The 17352-nt window shown below is 42.8% G+C and overlaps 1 protein-coding gene across 3 annotated transcripts in view; it reads left to right on the top strand.

Moving 5' to 3' along the window:
- LOC141108189 (carboxyl-terminal PDZ ligand of neuronal nitric oxide synthase protein-like) overlaps positions 1-17176 on the top strand; it is a 194406-nt gene extending 177230 nt beyond the window's left edge. For all 3 annotated transcript variants that reach the window (XM_073599525.1, XM_073599524.1, XM_073599523.1), the window contains one exon: positions 12692-17176. In XM_073599525.1, coding sequence (XP_073455626.1) covers positions 12692-13217 — 526 coding nt within the window. In that variant the 3' untranslated portion in view covers positions 13218-17176. The remainder of the gene's footprint in view (positions 1-12691) is intronic.
- Positions 17177-17352: the final 176 nt, after the last annotated feature.

Genomic DNA, 17352 nt, shown 5'->3' with positions numbered 1-17352 from the left:
CATCTATGGGCCTTCCTTTATCTAGATGGCAGCTCACCTCCTCATAGAAGGTTAATAGATTGGTTTGGCAAGAACAAATCTTCATGAATCCATGCTGATTACTGCTAATGATACCATTGTCATTACTAAAATCTTGTATATTGTCCCTTATCACCTCCAAGAACTTGCATACAATTGATGTTAGGCTAACTGGTCTGTAATTCCCAGGGATGTATCCTGGCCCTTTTTTAAATATTGGTGCTACATTGGCTTTTCTCCAATCAGTTGGTACCATTCCAGTCAGTAGACTGTTCGTAAAAATTAGGAACAATGGTCTGGCAATTACTTGACTGAGTTTCTTAAGGACCCTCGGGTGCAAGCCATCTGGTCCCGGTGACTTATTAATTTTAAGTTTTTCAAGTCTATTTCTAATTCTGTCCTCTGTTAGCCTTGAGGGTGCTTCCTGTGTTATGAGGATAAACATTGCAGTTTTGAAACCCCCCGTTTCCCTTGTGAAGACTGAGGAGAAGAATCAATTCAATATCTTCGCCATCTGTCCATCCTTAGTAACCAGATTTCCTTCATCATTCTTTATGGGACCAATATGATCTGACCTTCCTTTCTTACTATTTATATATTTTTTTACTCTCCTCCGCTATGTGCCTTTCATGTTCTATCTTAGCCGCCCTGATTGTACCCTTACATTTCTTGTTGCATTATTTGTAAAGTTGGAATGCTGATGACGATCCCTCAGCCTTGTATTTTTTGAAGGCCTTCTTTGCTTTTTTATGCATTTTTACATTGGAGTTAAGCCACCCAGGACTTTTATTCGCTTTTTTAAATGTATTTCCCATTGAGATGCCCTGGCTAATGCCCTTATTTAATATGCTCTTAAAGCATACCCAGTTTTTCCTCCATGTTCTTTGTTCCTAAGATTTTATCCCAATTATTATCTTCTAGCAAGGATCATAGTTTAGGGAAGTTGGCTCTTTTGTAATTCAGTGTCTTTGTATTCCCCTTATGTTTCCTATTTGTATGATTTATACTAAAAAAACTGACCTGTGATCGCTGTTTCCTAAATTGCCCCGTATTTCCACATCCGTGATCAGGTCTGTATTGTTGGCTATCAGTAGGTCTAGTAACGCTTTGTTTCTAGTTTGTGCATTTACCAACTGACCCATGACAGTGTCCTGCAAGACATTTAGGAACTGGCGAGCCTTAGGTGAATGCGCAGTCCCGTCTAACCCAGTCTATGTCTGGATAATTAAAATCCCCCATTATAATGACCCATTCTTCCCGCTAATCCAAATTGTGATAGGAGGTCCGCCTTCCCCTCCTCCATCCTGGTTAGGGGTCCTATAGCATATTCCCAGTACTACTTTCCCCTTAGTTTCCTCCCTTTGTAGTTCTACCCATAAGGATTCCACCTCCTCCCTTGCTCCCTTAGTGATGTCATCTCTCACATTCACTTGTACATAATTTTTGATATACATGCATACCCCTCCTCCTTTTTTATCCTCTCTATCCCTGCGATATAGGGCATACCCTTGAATGATTGCCAGCCAATCATGAGAGCTGTCAAACCAAGTTTCTGTAGTTCCTACAAAATCTAAATCCTCCTTGTATAACAGTAGCTCTAGTTCTCCCATCTTGAACTAGTGGAGAACTAACCACAGAACTTCTGTGGATGTAGGTGGCCTCAAATTCTGTCTCGATGTTGCGATCAGGGCTCTGTGGGTGCCAAACCATTACTTCCAGGACTCTGCTCTTCTTTACACTAAAGATAGTTCCTAATGACATTGGCTGTAAGTGTTTGGGTCGTTGTCCTGCTGCAAAATACATTTGTGGCCAATCACACACCTCCTTGATGGTATGGCATGATGAATAAGTATCTGCCTGTATTTCCCAGCATTGTGGATACTATTGATCTTGACCAAATCTCCAACTCAGTTTGCAGAAATGCAGCCCCAAACTTGCAAGGAACCTCCACCATGCTTCACTGTTGCCTGCAGACACTCATCATTGTACCGCTCTCCAGCTGACACATTGCCTCCTGCTATAGCCAAACTTTCTAATTCTGACCCATCAGTTCAGAGGACCTGCTGACATTTTTCTTCACCCCAGTTCCTATGTTTTCATGCATAGGACATGGAAACAAACATTTCACCACATTTACCTCCCATGATTCCTATATTAACCACTTCAATACAGGGCACTTATACACCCCCTTCCTGCCCAGACCAATTTTCAGCTTTCAGTGCTCTCGCAGCTTGAATGCCAATTACTCAGTCATGCAACACTGTACCCAAACATTTTTATAATTTTTTTCGCACAAATAGAGCTTTCTTTTGGTGGTATTTAATTGCCACCAGGTTTTTAATTTTTTGCAACATAAGTGAAAAAAGCGTGAAAATTTTGAAAAAAAACACTTTTTTTAGTTTCTATGATAACATTTTGTAAATAAGTAATTTTTGTTCATAAATTTGGGCCAAAATTTATACTACTACCTATCTTTGGTTAAAATAACCCAAATAAGTGTATATTATTTGGTCTGTGTGAAAGTTAGTCTACAAGCTATGGTGAAAATTGATCACACCTGATGCACTGACGACCTAGCTCATCTCTTGAGGCCCTGAAATGTCAGGAAAGTACAAATACCCCCAAAATGACCCCTTTTTGGAAAGTAGACAGTCCAAGGTATTTAGTAAGAGGCATAGTGAGTTTTTGAAGTTGTATTTTTTCCCACAATTCTTAGGGAAATAAAGAAATGATTTTTTTTTTCGTTTTTGTTTCACACAAAATTGTCATATCAACAAGTTTCTTCTCACACACAGCATAGGCATATTTTCAATTACACCTCAAAATACATTCTGCTACTCCTCCAGAGTATGGCGATACCATATGTGTGAGACTTTTTTACAGCCTGGACACATACAGGGAGCACCGTCCAACATACAGGGAGCACCGTCAGGCATTCTAGGAGCATAAATTGCACATAAAATTTCCTAATGACCTATCACACTTTTGAAGGCCCTGGAGCACCAGCACAATGGAATTACCCACAAAATGACCCCATTTTGGAAAGCAAGCACCCCAATGTATATTTTATGAGGCATAATAAGTCTTTTGAACAGTTCATTTTTTCCCAAAAGTCTTCTAAAAACGTATTTTTATTTTTTTTTACACAAAGTGGTAAATTTATAAGATATTTCTAACACACAATATGTACATAGCAAAAATTACACCCCAACAAAATACATTCTACTACTCCTCCTGAGTATGGTGATACCACATGTGTGAGACTTTTACACAGCCTGGCCACATACAGAGGCCCAACATTGAAGTAGTATTACCTTCAGGCGTTCTAGGAGCATACATTACACACATAATTTCATTCCTTCCTATCACACTTTTAAAGGTCCTGAAGCACCAGGACAGTGGAATTGCCCACAAAATGACTCCATTTTAGAAAGCTAACACCCCAGGGTATATTCTATGTACTCGGATACTCTGATGGGCTTGTGACAGGTACTTGGGTACTCTGATGGGCTGGTGACAGGTACTCGGGTACTCTGATGGGTTGGTGACAGGTACTCGGGTACTCAGATGGGCTGGTGACAGGGACTCGGGTACTCAGATGGGCTGGTGACAGGTACTCGGGTACTCTGATGGGTTGGTGGCAGGTACTCGGGTACTCTGATGGGTTGGAGGCAGGTACTCGGGTACTCTGATGGGCTGGTGATGGGTACTCAGATGGGCTGGTGACAGGTACTCTGATGGGCTGGTGACAGGTGCTCAGGTACTCAGATGTGCTGCTGACAGGTACTCGGGTAATTTGATGGGCTGGTGACAGGTACTCGGGTACTCAGATGGGCTGGTGACAGGTACTTTGATGGGCTGGTTACAGGTACTTTGATGGGTGGTGACAGGTACTTTGATTGGTGATGACAGGTCCTCTTTATTAGGGGGAGGAGCAATCAGTGTGATTGGTGTGCACTGTAAGCCGTAACGAGCTGTTACCGCAATCTCCTCCTCACACACGATCTGTGTGTGAAAAGAACCCAGTAACAGCTAGTTACCGCGGTCTGTTGACAATCTGTGACCGGCTGTGATTGGACACAGCCAGTCACGTGGTAAAGGGTCAATTTCATTGGCTCTTTACCTCGCTCGGAAAAGGGCTGTGTCAGGGTGACAAGCCTCACCCACAATCGCCGCTCTGCGCCCCCCCTAGGGGCGCGCACGAGGACAGTGCATTTGACCGGCTGTGATTGGACACAGCCGATCACATGGTAAACAGATGATTTTTATTGGCTCTTTACACTGATCTGGGGTGGGCTGTGTCCCAAGGGACATGCCTCATCCCCGGGGGCCCGCAGGAGCAGCGAGAAGCAGAGGACATCATATGACGCCCGCCCAGGATGGCAGAGTGCTCCTGCAGACATCATATGACTATAGGCTAGTAGGGAAGTGATTAAGAGACCTGGAGTTTACGCCGGGTACTACTTATAAGCATCGCGATTGCCAGATTCTATATTTGGCTCCTTCCTCTCGATGACCTTCTTTGACAGCCATTCAACACTTAGTAGATCTGTCTATGGATAACTGGTCAGCCTATCAGATTTAGCATTTCTTGAAGTCTACGATTATGAAACCGTGTCTTGTGCGATCAGACTTCGTTCAAGGACTTGTTTTTGGATACTGCTCCAGTTCCTCATCTTCTCCCCCAGTTGTATAAACTATTAGAAGCACCCTCAGCAGGATTTGTTCTCCCTTTTATATATAAGTGGGAGGAAGATTTGCAACTAGCCTTTTCTCCTGCCCAAGTAGAGAGGTCCTCTTGTTCACATACACAAGTCTTTCATTGCCAATAAGTTTCAAGAGCAAGGCTACAAGATTTTGTGCCGCTGGTACAGGGTCCTTCTGACTTTACATAAGATTTTCTGCACACCTCTAGTCTTTGTTGGAGATGTGGTAGGGAAGAAGGAGCCTACTTGCACATATTCTGGAGCTTCCCAATCACTCGCCGCTTTTGGGACCAAGTGCGTCAGCTGGTATTCTAACTTAAGTCGGTTGAACTGGGAAGCAGTTATATATGCTACCTGCTTCATCTCAATAGTGTCCCGCTTTCAAGATACAAATCCTCCCATATGGTACACCTGTTGAAGTCTGCCTGGGCTTGCATCCAGGTTTTTGGAAGCAACCCACTGCTCCCCCAATCTCTTGGTGCCTGTCTAAAATTCAAGATATTGAACATATTTCACCATAGGGAGGAGAATATGGTACATATGGTATCCTTGGTCAATTTCTTCATACTTCAACGCCTATCAGGAAATAATCTTCCCCTCAGAAGCTGACCGGCCTATGGGAAGCCCAGACCCGCTCACAGTTCCACAGCTAATAGGGTTTAACCTGGAGCGTTACAGGTTGGTTCATTCCTGTTATGTGCTTATCCTCAGATGAACTTGGTTCCCTCCTCTCTGACACATATCTTAACACATACCCTTTTTTTTCTCTCTTTTGATTGTTACTTTTGCTCATATTCCTTTTTCTATATACCAACAAAATTTTGTTTTTTTTTAAATGCCATGCGTTTAGTTTTGTGGCAGACAGCCAGATTAGGTGTCTTGGATAGTAATGTGAAGGCCCACTTTCATTCTACCTGAACAATCTCTATCATTGTGGGCCTCACTGTTGTTACTTTAAATTGCTAATCCCCTAATCTCCATCTATTTGATTATACAGGCTGACCTTTCTTTGATCCCTCAGCTGTGCCTGAGTTGCATTATTTTTGATACTGACAAAATGATTTGGTTTGTTAAGCCTATGTCTTTCGATAAATAAAGAATTTAAAAAAGAAAAGAAAACATAGAAACTGTTGCTGTACAGCAAAAGTGGGAGAGGATTGAGACAAACCATTTACCACTGACAGGGGTCAGTTTTTATTCATTTATTTAAAAGCTTTATCCCAAAAAAAGAAAAAAAAACTGTTGCTGTAACAGTTTAAAATGTGTTAACAGGAGTTCAGCTTTAATTTGTTAGGCAAGTCTATCTAAATCTGCTAGTGCATCTAACATTTCCCTCTTCCCAGATTCAAAATGCTGCTGTCCAAGGTTGTCTCTGTTGCTCCGCAATTCAGAGTGGAGACACGCTAAGACAGAAAGTGTTACTGGCTGGATCACCAGGTGAAAATAAAGGGAAAAAAGCCTAATGCAGTCACCACATCTGAGTACTGGTATGGTACAATATATTACATTTTTGTAATATTTTATTAAAATTACATTTTCAGTTTAAATCTTGTCAGATGAAGTAAAGGCTTTTTACCAAAGCGTCTTTCAGGACAGCACCTGGGAGATCGTGACTCCTCCCTCTGGACCACAGGAAACACCTCTTCCCCCTATGTGCTTGGGCAGAGCCCGCTAGGATCCAGCTGACCCGGTGTTCTCCTGAGCGGCGGCAGCGCGTGCACCGCCGCCATCGTTTGGAGGCCAGGTAGAGTCTCGACCTCACTGGAAGTGACATTCCGGAAGAGAGGTCGGCGCCGGCGTCATTTCCGGCCTGGCGCAGGGGGAGGAGGCAGGACAGGGGCTGGCGCCTATTTCCGCTCCTGGCCCAGCCTAGCGGCGTTATGGGAGTCCGGAAGCGGCATGTTAAGCTACGAGTGGAGCGCTGCATACCTGCTATGGAGGACTCGGCGGGATCTGCAGCAGTGGGGACAGGCATCAGCAAGGCCCAGGTAAGGGACAGTTTATATACTTGCTCTATCTTTTATTTGGGGTTCCTGTCTTCCTTTTGTTTCCCCCCTGGTGGCGGGGACCTGTCTGGGCACATGGGGTTTAACACATTCCTCCCAGTGCACCTTTTGGGTGAGCCATAGACAGAGACTAGGTCTCAGCAAAGGTCCCCTGTTTTTTTGTTTTTTTTCCTTTTCTTCTCGCAGCACATGCATCGCTTCCTTGGTCAAAGAGGAATCCGCTTCTGTCTGTGATGACTTGGATGCCTCAGTGAAGAAAAAGCTCTATGCTACAATTCAGTCGTTCCGCGATTCGTCGGCTAATAATGCTGCTAGTCAGGCTTCAACGTCTGAGTCTGCCCAGGGTTCACTTTCAGTCCCAGGGTTAGAGACTCTGTCAGAAGGTCCTTCTGCCAGAGACAAACAGTCCCCCACTCCTTCCAATGAGGGTTCAGAAGAAGAGGAGGGGGAGGGATTGGAAGTGGCCCCTTCCAAGTTTAAACTATCTCTGGAAGAGGTTGATGAGCTTTTAAGAGCCATATATATTACTCTTGGCCTAGGTGAAGAGAAAAAGGAGCTGACACTTCATGTCTGTATGCATGCTGAGCCAAGTGATCCTAAGGGGCATACATTTCTGGTACATTCAGTGATTTCTGATTCCATCAAAAAAGAATTGCAAGAACCAGAAAGAGTCTTTTTTTTTTCTCACAAGCTTACAAAAGGGGCTTCCCCTTTGAAGAGGATCCTGCCGCAGTAGGGAACAAGGTTCCAAAACTTGATGCTGCCTTTTCTCAGGTCTCTAGGTCCATCGACCAAGCCTTTGAAGACATGGGGATCCTAAGGGATCTGATGGATAAACAAATGGGTCTTTTGCTCAAAAGATCTTGGCAGCCGATCATGGGCAACTTGAAACCAGCCATGGCTACTACGCGTGTAGCTAGAAACCTGGAGTACTGGGTTAACCAGCTTAAAGCTCATATTGTGGCAGATTCACCCAAACAGGAGATATTGGATTCTTTCAATACCTTCCGCTGTAGCCTATATTGCAGATCGGCCGAAGCAATTAGAACATCGGCTAGATCAGCAGCCTTGGCAAACTCAGCAAGAAGAGCATTGTGGCTGAAGACCTGGACAGGTGATGCCGCATCTAAGAGTAAGCTCTGTGGGATTCCCTTTTCGGATGACCTTCTCTTTTGTCCTCATCTAGATATCATCCTAGACAGGACAGCGGACAGAAGTCTTTTCTGATTAAAAAGAAAAAGCAACCCACAAAGCGTCTTTTTCAACCTCAAAGGGCTCAGGAGAAGGACAATAAATCTCAGGGAAGAAGAAAGAATTGGTCTGCGCAAAAACCCAAGGGCAAAGGCAGACTCCTTTTCCATCCTCCGCAAAAAAACACAATGACTTGGGCCTTCTGGTGGGGGAAGACTTCAAAATTTCCTTCCACAGTGGTCAGGCGTAACATCAGATCAGTTCATTTTGACCATTCTCTCCCAAGGCTACGCGAGAAAAAGTCCAATAAAAGCTCTGGCCATGAAGTGCCTTCTAGAGGAACTGATGCAACAGGGAGTGGTGGTCCAGGTACCACCAGAACAAAGACAACAGGGTTTCTATTCTGACATATTCTTGGTGAAGAAACGATCAGGAAAATTAAATCTGATCCTCATCCTAAAGCCTCTGAACAGGTCTGTCAAATACAGAAGGTTCACTATTTTTTTTAGTCAGAAATCTATTGACCCCAGAATGTGTTATGGCATCAATAGACCTAAGGGATGCATACCTGCATGTCCCCATTTCACCCCAGTCTCAAAAATTTCTCAAGTTGGCGGTAAAGATGGAGGGCTGGGTTCCTCATTTACAGTTCAAGGCCCTACCATTCGGTCTATTGTCCGCACCGCGAATATTTACCAAAGTGATGGCGGAGGTAGTAATTCCCTACTTAGATGACCTACTTTGCAGCCTCGAAAGAGAGGTTGCAGAACAATTTAGTCAAAGCCCACAGCCATCTGGGGTCTCTAGAATGGATTGTCTATCTTCAGAAATCTTCTCTGAATCAGTCCCAAAAAGTTTCTCAGCTATCAAATTAACTCAATAGAACAGAAGATTTTTCTCCCGCAGGAAAAAAGGGACAAGGTACTGAGCACAGTGTCTATATTGCAGGCCAACCAGCCAATAACGGTAAGAAGAATGATGTCAGCCCCAGGGGTTCTGACCTCGACCATGCCTGCTATTCAGTGGGCAAGACTACATTTCAGAAGTCGGCAAGCTTTCCTCTTAAGGTCATGGGATCACAGCCTGAAATCCCTGGACACAGCGGTGAGGATTCTCACCAGGTTGAAGAGATCTCTATGGTGGTGGAGGGATCAGTCGTCTCTATCCAGGGGTCTGCTTTGGGCCTTTCCGTTCGAAAGGAGACTAACGACAGATGCCAGCTCATGGGGGTGGGGGGGGGAGAGAGTTTCGTGCAGGGAACTTGGTCCAAGACAGTGGCGGCAAAATCCTTGAATTGGAGAGAGTTGAAAGCGATTGCTTTAGCTCTATCCATATTTGCACGAGATCTCCAAACTCGTCATGTTCAGGTGTTGACAGACAATGTCACGGCTGTGGCTTATTTAAACAGACAGGGTACAAAGAGCAGGTCCCTACAACCACTGGCAACAGAGAAGCATTTGCTATCCTTTGTCAGTGATCCACCTAAAGGGAACTCTGAACAAAGTGGCGGATTTCCTAAGCAGGTACCCCATTCAGGAAGCAGAATGGTCACTGAATCTGGAGGGCTCCAGGGAAAATACGCAGGTTCCTCAATTCTTTTCCCTAAACAATCTCGATGGGTCCCTGGGGACCGACTCCCTGGCACATCCATGGAGATTTCACCTTTGTTACGCTTTCCCCCCCATTCCAGTTAATTCCACTGGTGTTAAAGAAGATACAAAAGGAAGGGGTACCGGTCATTCTGATTACTCCCTTTTGGCCAAGGAGAGCATGGTTCTCAACCATTCTGGGAATGGCGACCAAGCCTTGTTGGCATCTGCCTCTCAGACAAGATTTGCTAATTCAAGGCCCAGTAAATCACCCAGAAATATTCAGACTGTCCCTGGCAGCATGGTATCTGAAGAGCAGCTCCTAAGGAGTAAAGATTTTTCAGAGCATTTGATCTCAACATCACTATTAAGCAGGATCAGCGAGCTACACGCTCTGTCGATTTAAGGAGCCTCTCCTATCAGTGTTTCTTGACAGAGTTATCCTCAGGACGGATCCAAACTTCTTACCTAAAGTAGCCTCAATGCATAATCGTTCTCAAGATATTGTTCTCCCAACTTTCTGCGCTAACCCGTTGGGGGGAAAAAACTTTTTTCCATATATTAAATGTTAAAAGAATTTTGTTACATTATCTGGAAATTATAAAAAACGTTAGACGTACAAACTCTTTATTCTTTTTTTGGGCAACAAGAAAGGTTGCCAAGCTTCTAGGGGATGAATAGCTAGATGGCTTTAATTGTCCATCCTGGAAGCATATTCGCATGCGGGAATGTCCCCGCCAGCTGGAATTCGTGCACATTCAACCAGAACGCTTGGGGCCGCTGGGGCAGAAAGAGCTGGTGCCACCCCTGAGCAAATTTGCAAGGCAGGGATGTGGTCACCTTTTCACACCTTTGTGGGGGCTGGACCTTTTGTCTGCCAGCGATCAGGCGTTTGGCAGAAAGGTCTTGCAGGCTGTTTCGCCCTTAATGACGTAAGTCTCAGTTATCCTTTCAGGTGCTGTCCTGAAAGGCGCTTTGGGAAAATCCAAGTTAGACTTACCGGGAACTTGTTTTCCATGAGTCTTTCAGGACAGCAACGACCCGCCCTTTTGTTCTTTGCTGTGACTAACGTATATGTTTATGTGCCGGGGCCCGGAGGTTCTCTTCTACAAGTGGTAGGGAGGTGCCTCCCTTTAAAGATTTGGAGGAAAAGGTGTTTCCTGAGGTCCAGACAGAGGAGTCCCGATCTCTCGGGTGCTGTCCTGAAAGACTCATGGAAAACAAGTTACCGGTAAGTCTAACTTGGATTTTTTCCTGCATTTTCTCAATGCCATTACTGTAAGCGCATCTGCCCTCCCCTCAGTCCCCTTCCCTGGCTTCTTTCTAGGTCTTCCTCAGTGCTGGTATTGCATCACAGAAAATATGTGGGGCTTGTTCTTTTACATTGCACATCTGTGCTAGGCCTCTACATGTGGATTTTTTGCTGCACAGGATCCACTCTGCATACCCAGTTTCTCCCTTGTTAAGGATACAGTACAAATGTATTCCTCAGTGCAGAAGTGATTACCTCTTAGCCTCAATAAGTTGTAACACACTGATGACCTAGCACCTTCCCAAGTGTCAAAGGTTGTCTTCCACCTGTGTGTATACCCACTTTACCCCACTTTTAGGGCCTAGATGTAGCACTTGTAATTGGCGCTGATCGCAGGCATTGCCCCTATTGAGATAACCACTTTTTTTTGTAGGTTTTCTTCTCCTTGACAAAATGCCTGACATCAAAAATCGGACCAGTAGAAAAACCCTTTTATGGTTATAGGTTCTGTTTATATAAGGATATATGGCACAAATCTTTTCATACTATTCAATTTTTTGTTGGGAAACATTTTTTAAAGGCGCTAGCCTGGGTACTAAAGCCTTCCAGTCACCGGGGCACCACAACTGATGACATCAGCCAGAGTACTTGGCAGAGCCATAGAGGAGAGTTTCAGCTGACGAGCTACACATTCCTTGCCAAGGTGGGGCTGTTTACAGGTACCATCATCAGGTTTTACTCTGTATAGGCTGCTGAAATTCTTGCGCTTCTGCAAAACTTGTAAGTGTATTTTAAAGATTTTTTTTATTAAATACATTCTATTTTATTGCACCTTTTGTTTGTTTTTATATGTTGTAGCGTTGGGTTATTCCTGCTTTAAAAAAGCTGCAAGTCTAAAATCTTAACAAATGACTATTACTTAATATAGGTTTTACAGCTTTCCTAACTTTCGGTGCATCAATATCTAGATGTATTGACAAAATAATTTTTCAAGCTTCTTCTTTGAAACAGTGGTATCCCCCGTTCGCTGGCACTGCTCACACTCATTAGGTCAAATGTCTCTGGTCAGTAAATCACATTGCTTTGTCAGTAAGGCCAACCATCCATGGTTCGAATTTTGGCTGGTTTAGCAAGAACCAGCTAAAATTCAAACCGTTCATGGGCAGGCAGAATGTACCAAGTTGATTGATCGATCAACTTGGGTATAACCAGCCTGCCGGATTTTCTTACGATTAATATAGCAGCCGCTAGCAATAATCACTGTTTTCTCCCGGCTGGAAGAAGACAATGGTTCGGCAGGAGGGATTTCCCTATCATCATTGTCTGTCTTGATGGGGGAACAGTGCAAATTTTCTATCCTGCAACCTGTGGTTGCAAGAAAAAAATTTGCACTGTATATTGCCAGCCTTAGTCACACATACCCAGGCAGCAAATTGCATGTAGGTCATATGTCACTGGTCAGTAAGTAACATTGCTTGTCAGTAAGGCACATGTTACCAATAAGTAGGTTAGTAATTGGTGAGAAAATCGGATGCCTGACAGTAGGTCACATGGCACTTTAGAACATTACCAGGAGGACCACAAAACTGTTTTAGATGCTGTGCTGTTCTTTACTGGAAACCTCAGCAGCAATCTCCTCTTCTGGGCTATGATATGAGCTGAGTTTTTGAGAATCGCTCCTGACTGTATTTGGTTTTAATACTTCTTTGTCACTTGTGACTTGGAAGAATCATTCTGCAAGAGAACTCAGAACATCTCACTTTTCTTTTACTGGGTGGCTCAAATTATTAAAGCCAAATCAGAATCACAGCCAAACAAGTGGTGTTTTCAGCCCACATATTTCTCTCATGGCATGTTCCATAAAGAGTAGAGTGAAAATATTAACAATGCAGCTGAAACTGACAAAAATGTGCCTTCTTTGTCTTAAAGGCTTCTTCACTCCATCCCGAAGCTAATTCCTCCTCCTCCCATCTCCAGAAAGAGATCCTCCAAGATCTTATCAGGCTCAGTCAATGAATCTACAGAGAATGTGACCATACCAACCAGCCTCAATCTGACCAGTTTCACCACCATCACCTCTTGTTCTATAACACCCATTGAGATGGAAGAGATTAGCCCATCATTTAAAAACTCCTATTTCCCTGGCTTTGAAAACAGTGAACTGTCCCCAATAAAGGGGAGGCTTGTCCACCAGGAATCCATCGAGGGGAATAGGACCTTCCACTCCATCACCAGCAGTTACGACAACCTGGAAGACACGCCAACCATTGTGCCTGAGACACCGCCATGTAATGGATTGGTAAAGCCACTGAATGTGGAGGCCACCCTCCCCTTCTCCTCTGCCAATGACACCTGTCTTCATATCAGCTTCTCTGAGGATGAGTTTCCTGACATGGGTGTGGATGATCATCTAGAAGTTCAGAAGCAATGGCGGCTTATTACAAATGGCAATTAGCAGATGCTGCAATATTCTCAACTGGTGATACGTGGAAAGTAACACATATTTAGTATGTGTAGTAGATGACATACTACAAACAGCACTGCGGCATATCACAGTTCATCACCTCATTATCTGGTATGACATGTTGCATATGCAGTTATCTGGCAGTCTATATTAGGGACAGGTTTTTGCTCATTGGGTGTAGAGAGGATGCCTCAGCTCAAGCTCATGCAGTTAAACACCTGAAATCCTACAGAAAAACAAGAACAGAGATGTCCTTAACTGGAACAAATACTATGTATAACTTTCTGCTTCATGTGTGTTGTAAAGTGCTCATTATATGTGTGGTGATTATTAGTTCTGTGTATAGCATGTCCACATTGGGGAAATTTTATTTATTGAGTAAAAGACATAAAGCTCAAGGCAAGGAGAAGCTCCAGAATATTAAAATAAATATTTTCCAGTAGTAAGAATATACAATTGATAAGAGTAATACAGAAATCCTTCCTCTAAATAACTCACAGCGTTCTTACCAGACTGGTAAGACTTTGTAAATGGCAAGAACCAGGCATACTTGGGGATTTTCCTTTTGCCTGCTCCTATTATTGTTAGAACTAACAATTGATAAGGCTGTCAGCTTTTCACAGTTGGCAATTAAGCTGGGACTCAAAAATGGTACCCTGAATGTTTCAGTTTGGGCCCTTTAAGGTTTTATTGAGTCTTGCTGGCAGTACAGCCCATTAAACCTGGCATCTGTCTTTGCCAGTCCAGTTTATGGGGCATCAGGCATGTATATTAAAAGGAAATGTGACAATTTCCCCAGAAATATATTTTTTTTCCTACCGATTCACCCAAAGAAAAAACATGTGTTTCTTCCTTAATGAAACTATAATAACAGAAGAAAAATGTTTGAATGATTACAGTGACTAGCTCAAACTCTGTGCCAAACTCCGTCCAGGAATCACCCTGCATTCCTCAGAGTGAGGAAACTGCCTAGTGCTCAGAGGCAAAACTAGAGCTGGAAATAGGGATCTCCTTGCATGAGGTTGAAAGATGGCTTCTGTATGCCATGAAGAACCCTATTAAATTCATATATCCTTTTACTGTCCCTGCCAGGCAGGATCTGGTAGGTGTTAAGGAACCAAATATAAAACATTCCTTACTGACTTATATTGTGAATTGTTGGTACAAAGAATATAGGAAGTATTTGGGTTGAGACACACTTTATTTACTAAGGTAAAAAACACTGTATAGTGAGTAACCCATAGTGACCAACTACCTTTCTTTAATCTGACCAAATGGCCAATGGTTGCTATGAATTACTGTACTCTGCAGCACACCACCAAGGTTGCGTAAGCAAAGAATCTAGTGTAGAACTAGAATATTAGAGGGTGGCTGTAGACAGTTTAAAGTGCAATAAAATAGAAATTATTATTTAGATAATGTTTACCAAATACAAAGTAGAATATGATTTATTTTTACACAGAATGTAATCTATAAATTAGAAGCGCCTCATTAAATTGTAGCTTATTTTATAAGGAGGATTTTTACATGTATTTTTCAGCTGGGATGATTGTATGTCATAGTTTATTGTGATTAGCGAGCAGGTAGAATAGTGCAGCTTGTAATAGCGCCCTCTATAGAAGTGGGAAAGTATTATAATTGTTCTACACTAATTCTATCTTTATTAGAGTATTTTCTTACAAGGTGATTAAACCTGAAAAAGTAGAAAAGCATTCATGTTAAAGATTTATTTTGATTATTGGAAAGTTCTGAATGACACAAATTTCTATAAAGATTTATATACAGGCTTCCCAGGGGAGAGAGGATTATGGGAGGATGGCCAGGGAAGACCTATGATTTTTAGCTCAACTTGTACTGTAATAGTATTCAGTAATATGGAGAGATGACCTGATCTCCTCCCATAAACAGCAGTTGGTTTTGCAGAGTTGAGAAAGAATAGCACAGACGAGGAGGGGGGCCCAGGGCACAGAGGTGGCAGGAGTGATTCTTTCCAAAGCTGTATTTGGGTCTGGGCATTGCTGCATTAACTGATGGATTTGGAATGTGAAATTGAAGGCCGCAGGAGAGAGATATGTAGAAGGCAGATTGGATCGTAGATATGAAGGAGAATAGGTATGTGTGTTGATAATCTGTAAAGAACAGTGCAGAAAGTGATGGTCAGAAAATTATTTAATCCTCTGTAAACCAGCCGCTCTAGCATTCATCAATAACATTTGTCCAATCCCTGTTAAACTGACTAAATTTCGATCCATCTATGGGCAGCTTAGGACAGGTCTGAGGATTGGTTGCTCTTAGCATAGCGGGAGGTGAAAGAGGTCAAAAGACAATTACAAAAAGTTCTTTGCACAAGGTCCTAAAGGAAAATAATAAACATTAGCAAAAATGTACAATTTAACATGCTGAACGGTATATATAAAGGGACGCGATTATCCCCCAGAACTTCAAATTTGTATAATGTATATTACCCACCTTCAGTCACATACCCTTTCCACGGAAGCAAAAGCTTACTTTAGGACTACTCTAAATTCACAAGTATAAAATTATTATTATTATTATTAAACAGGATTTATATAGCGCCAACAGTTTATGCAGCGTTTTACAACATGAGGGCAGACAGTACACTTACAGTAAATTACCCTCCATGTTCTGAAAGCGGAAGTAAACCCATCCATAAAACAGTTTAGTTTCCGGCATGTGCCGTAAATGTAACACTCCCATTGGTTGTGCTCTCAACCAAACTGTCAAACCATCCAATGGCTGGTGTCTAAACTGATCACATGTGCAGCATCATTGCAGTTGTAGATTAAACAGAGGCAAAGATGGCAGCTTCTTTGGCTGAAAACGATAGCAGGGTTTACTTACACTTTAAGTGAAATATTTCATTCTGAGATAAAGGAGAAGATGAAGCATTAAATAAAAAAATTTCGATTTTCTTCACCCAGACCACAGATCTGACCAGGGTAATCAAGAACAGAGTGACCCTGCTGTGCTTACATTTCTGCTCCTCCCCATAAACAGCATGAACTCTACATCAGGGGTTGGCTACCTTGGCCTTTCAGCTGTGCTGAAACTACAAATCCCATCATGCCTCTGCCTCTAAGAGTCATGCCTGTGATTGTCAGGGTCTTGCAATGTCTCATGGAACTTGTAGTTTCAAAACAGTTATAGGGCTGAGGTTGCCTACCCCTGCTCTACATGAAGATTCAGATCTATATATACTGTATTTTTACATATGACTTATCTTGGAAAATGAACTTAATAGGAATACAATAGGAATTAGTCACATGATTAGTATTATATATTTTCATAATAAATAACACAATAAATATATAAATTAGGCATTAGCTTTATTGGTTAGAGATAGTGTTTGTTTCAGTGAAATAAAAAAATAAAAAATTGTACACACACCACCAATCTGCAAACCCCCCCCCCATCCATTTCCTCCTCACCACTTTGCTGCCTTTCTTTTACCACTTTGCCAGCACAATACCCCCTCTGCTCTCATGACTCACTGCTTTGCCAATATTCAAACCCCTCCACCTGCTCCCAATACTCTGCAAGCAACTCCACACATTCTCTACTCTGCAAGCACTACAGCCCCACTCCTGTTCACGATACTTTGCCAGCAATGAATCCTGCCCCCACCATTTCCTAACCCCCCATATCTGCAGGAGCCTCTTCATGTTCCCAAAACAGCTGCCTCCACCTCAGCTGCCACTTTTCGGTCACCCCTTGCCCTCATCTCATTCCCAATCGTGCCCTTTCTGGAACAGGCTCATTTTTACTAGTATAATATAAAGGCCCTCTAGCTTTCATCCCTCTTTGTCTCAAATGTTGTGAATAATCACTGGGCCCTGATATTACATGTAGGCTTCTGCTGAATGATATTAGGGAATTGGGAATAATCCATATACTGCACAGATATTCAATAAAATGGCTTTGACATTCTATTCCTGCCTGTGTCCACATTTATTTCTTTGCTTAAGTTCGTGTGTGTCTATATTTATAACATGTGATCTAAATTTCTTGTGCCTCCCTTTCCCAATAGCTCCAATCTCTACAGGTATTTTTTAGTTTTCGTTCCTGGACAGGTAACTGTGAAAGATACAGCGATTTTTTTTTTTTT

This window comes from Aquarana catesbeiana, linkage group LG09 (assembly GCF_042186555.1).
Source record: "Aquarana catesbeiana isolate 2022-GZ linkage group LG09, ASM4218655v1, whole genome shotgun sequence".
NCBI lineage: Eukaryota > Metazoa > Chordata > Amphibia > Anura > Ranidae > Aquarana > Aquarana catesbeiana.
This window is presented reverse-complemented; position numbering and strand designations above follow the sequence as displayed.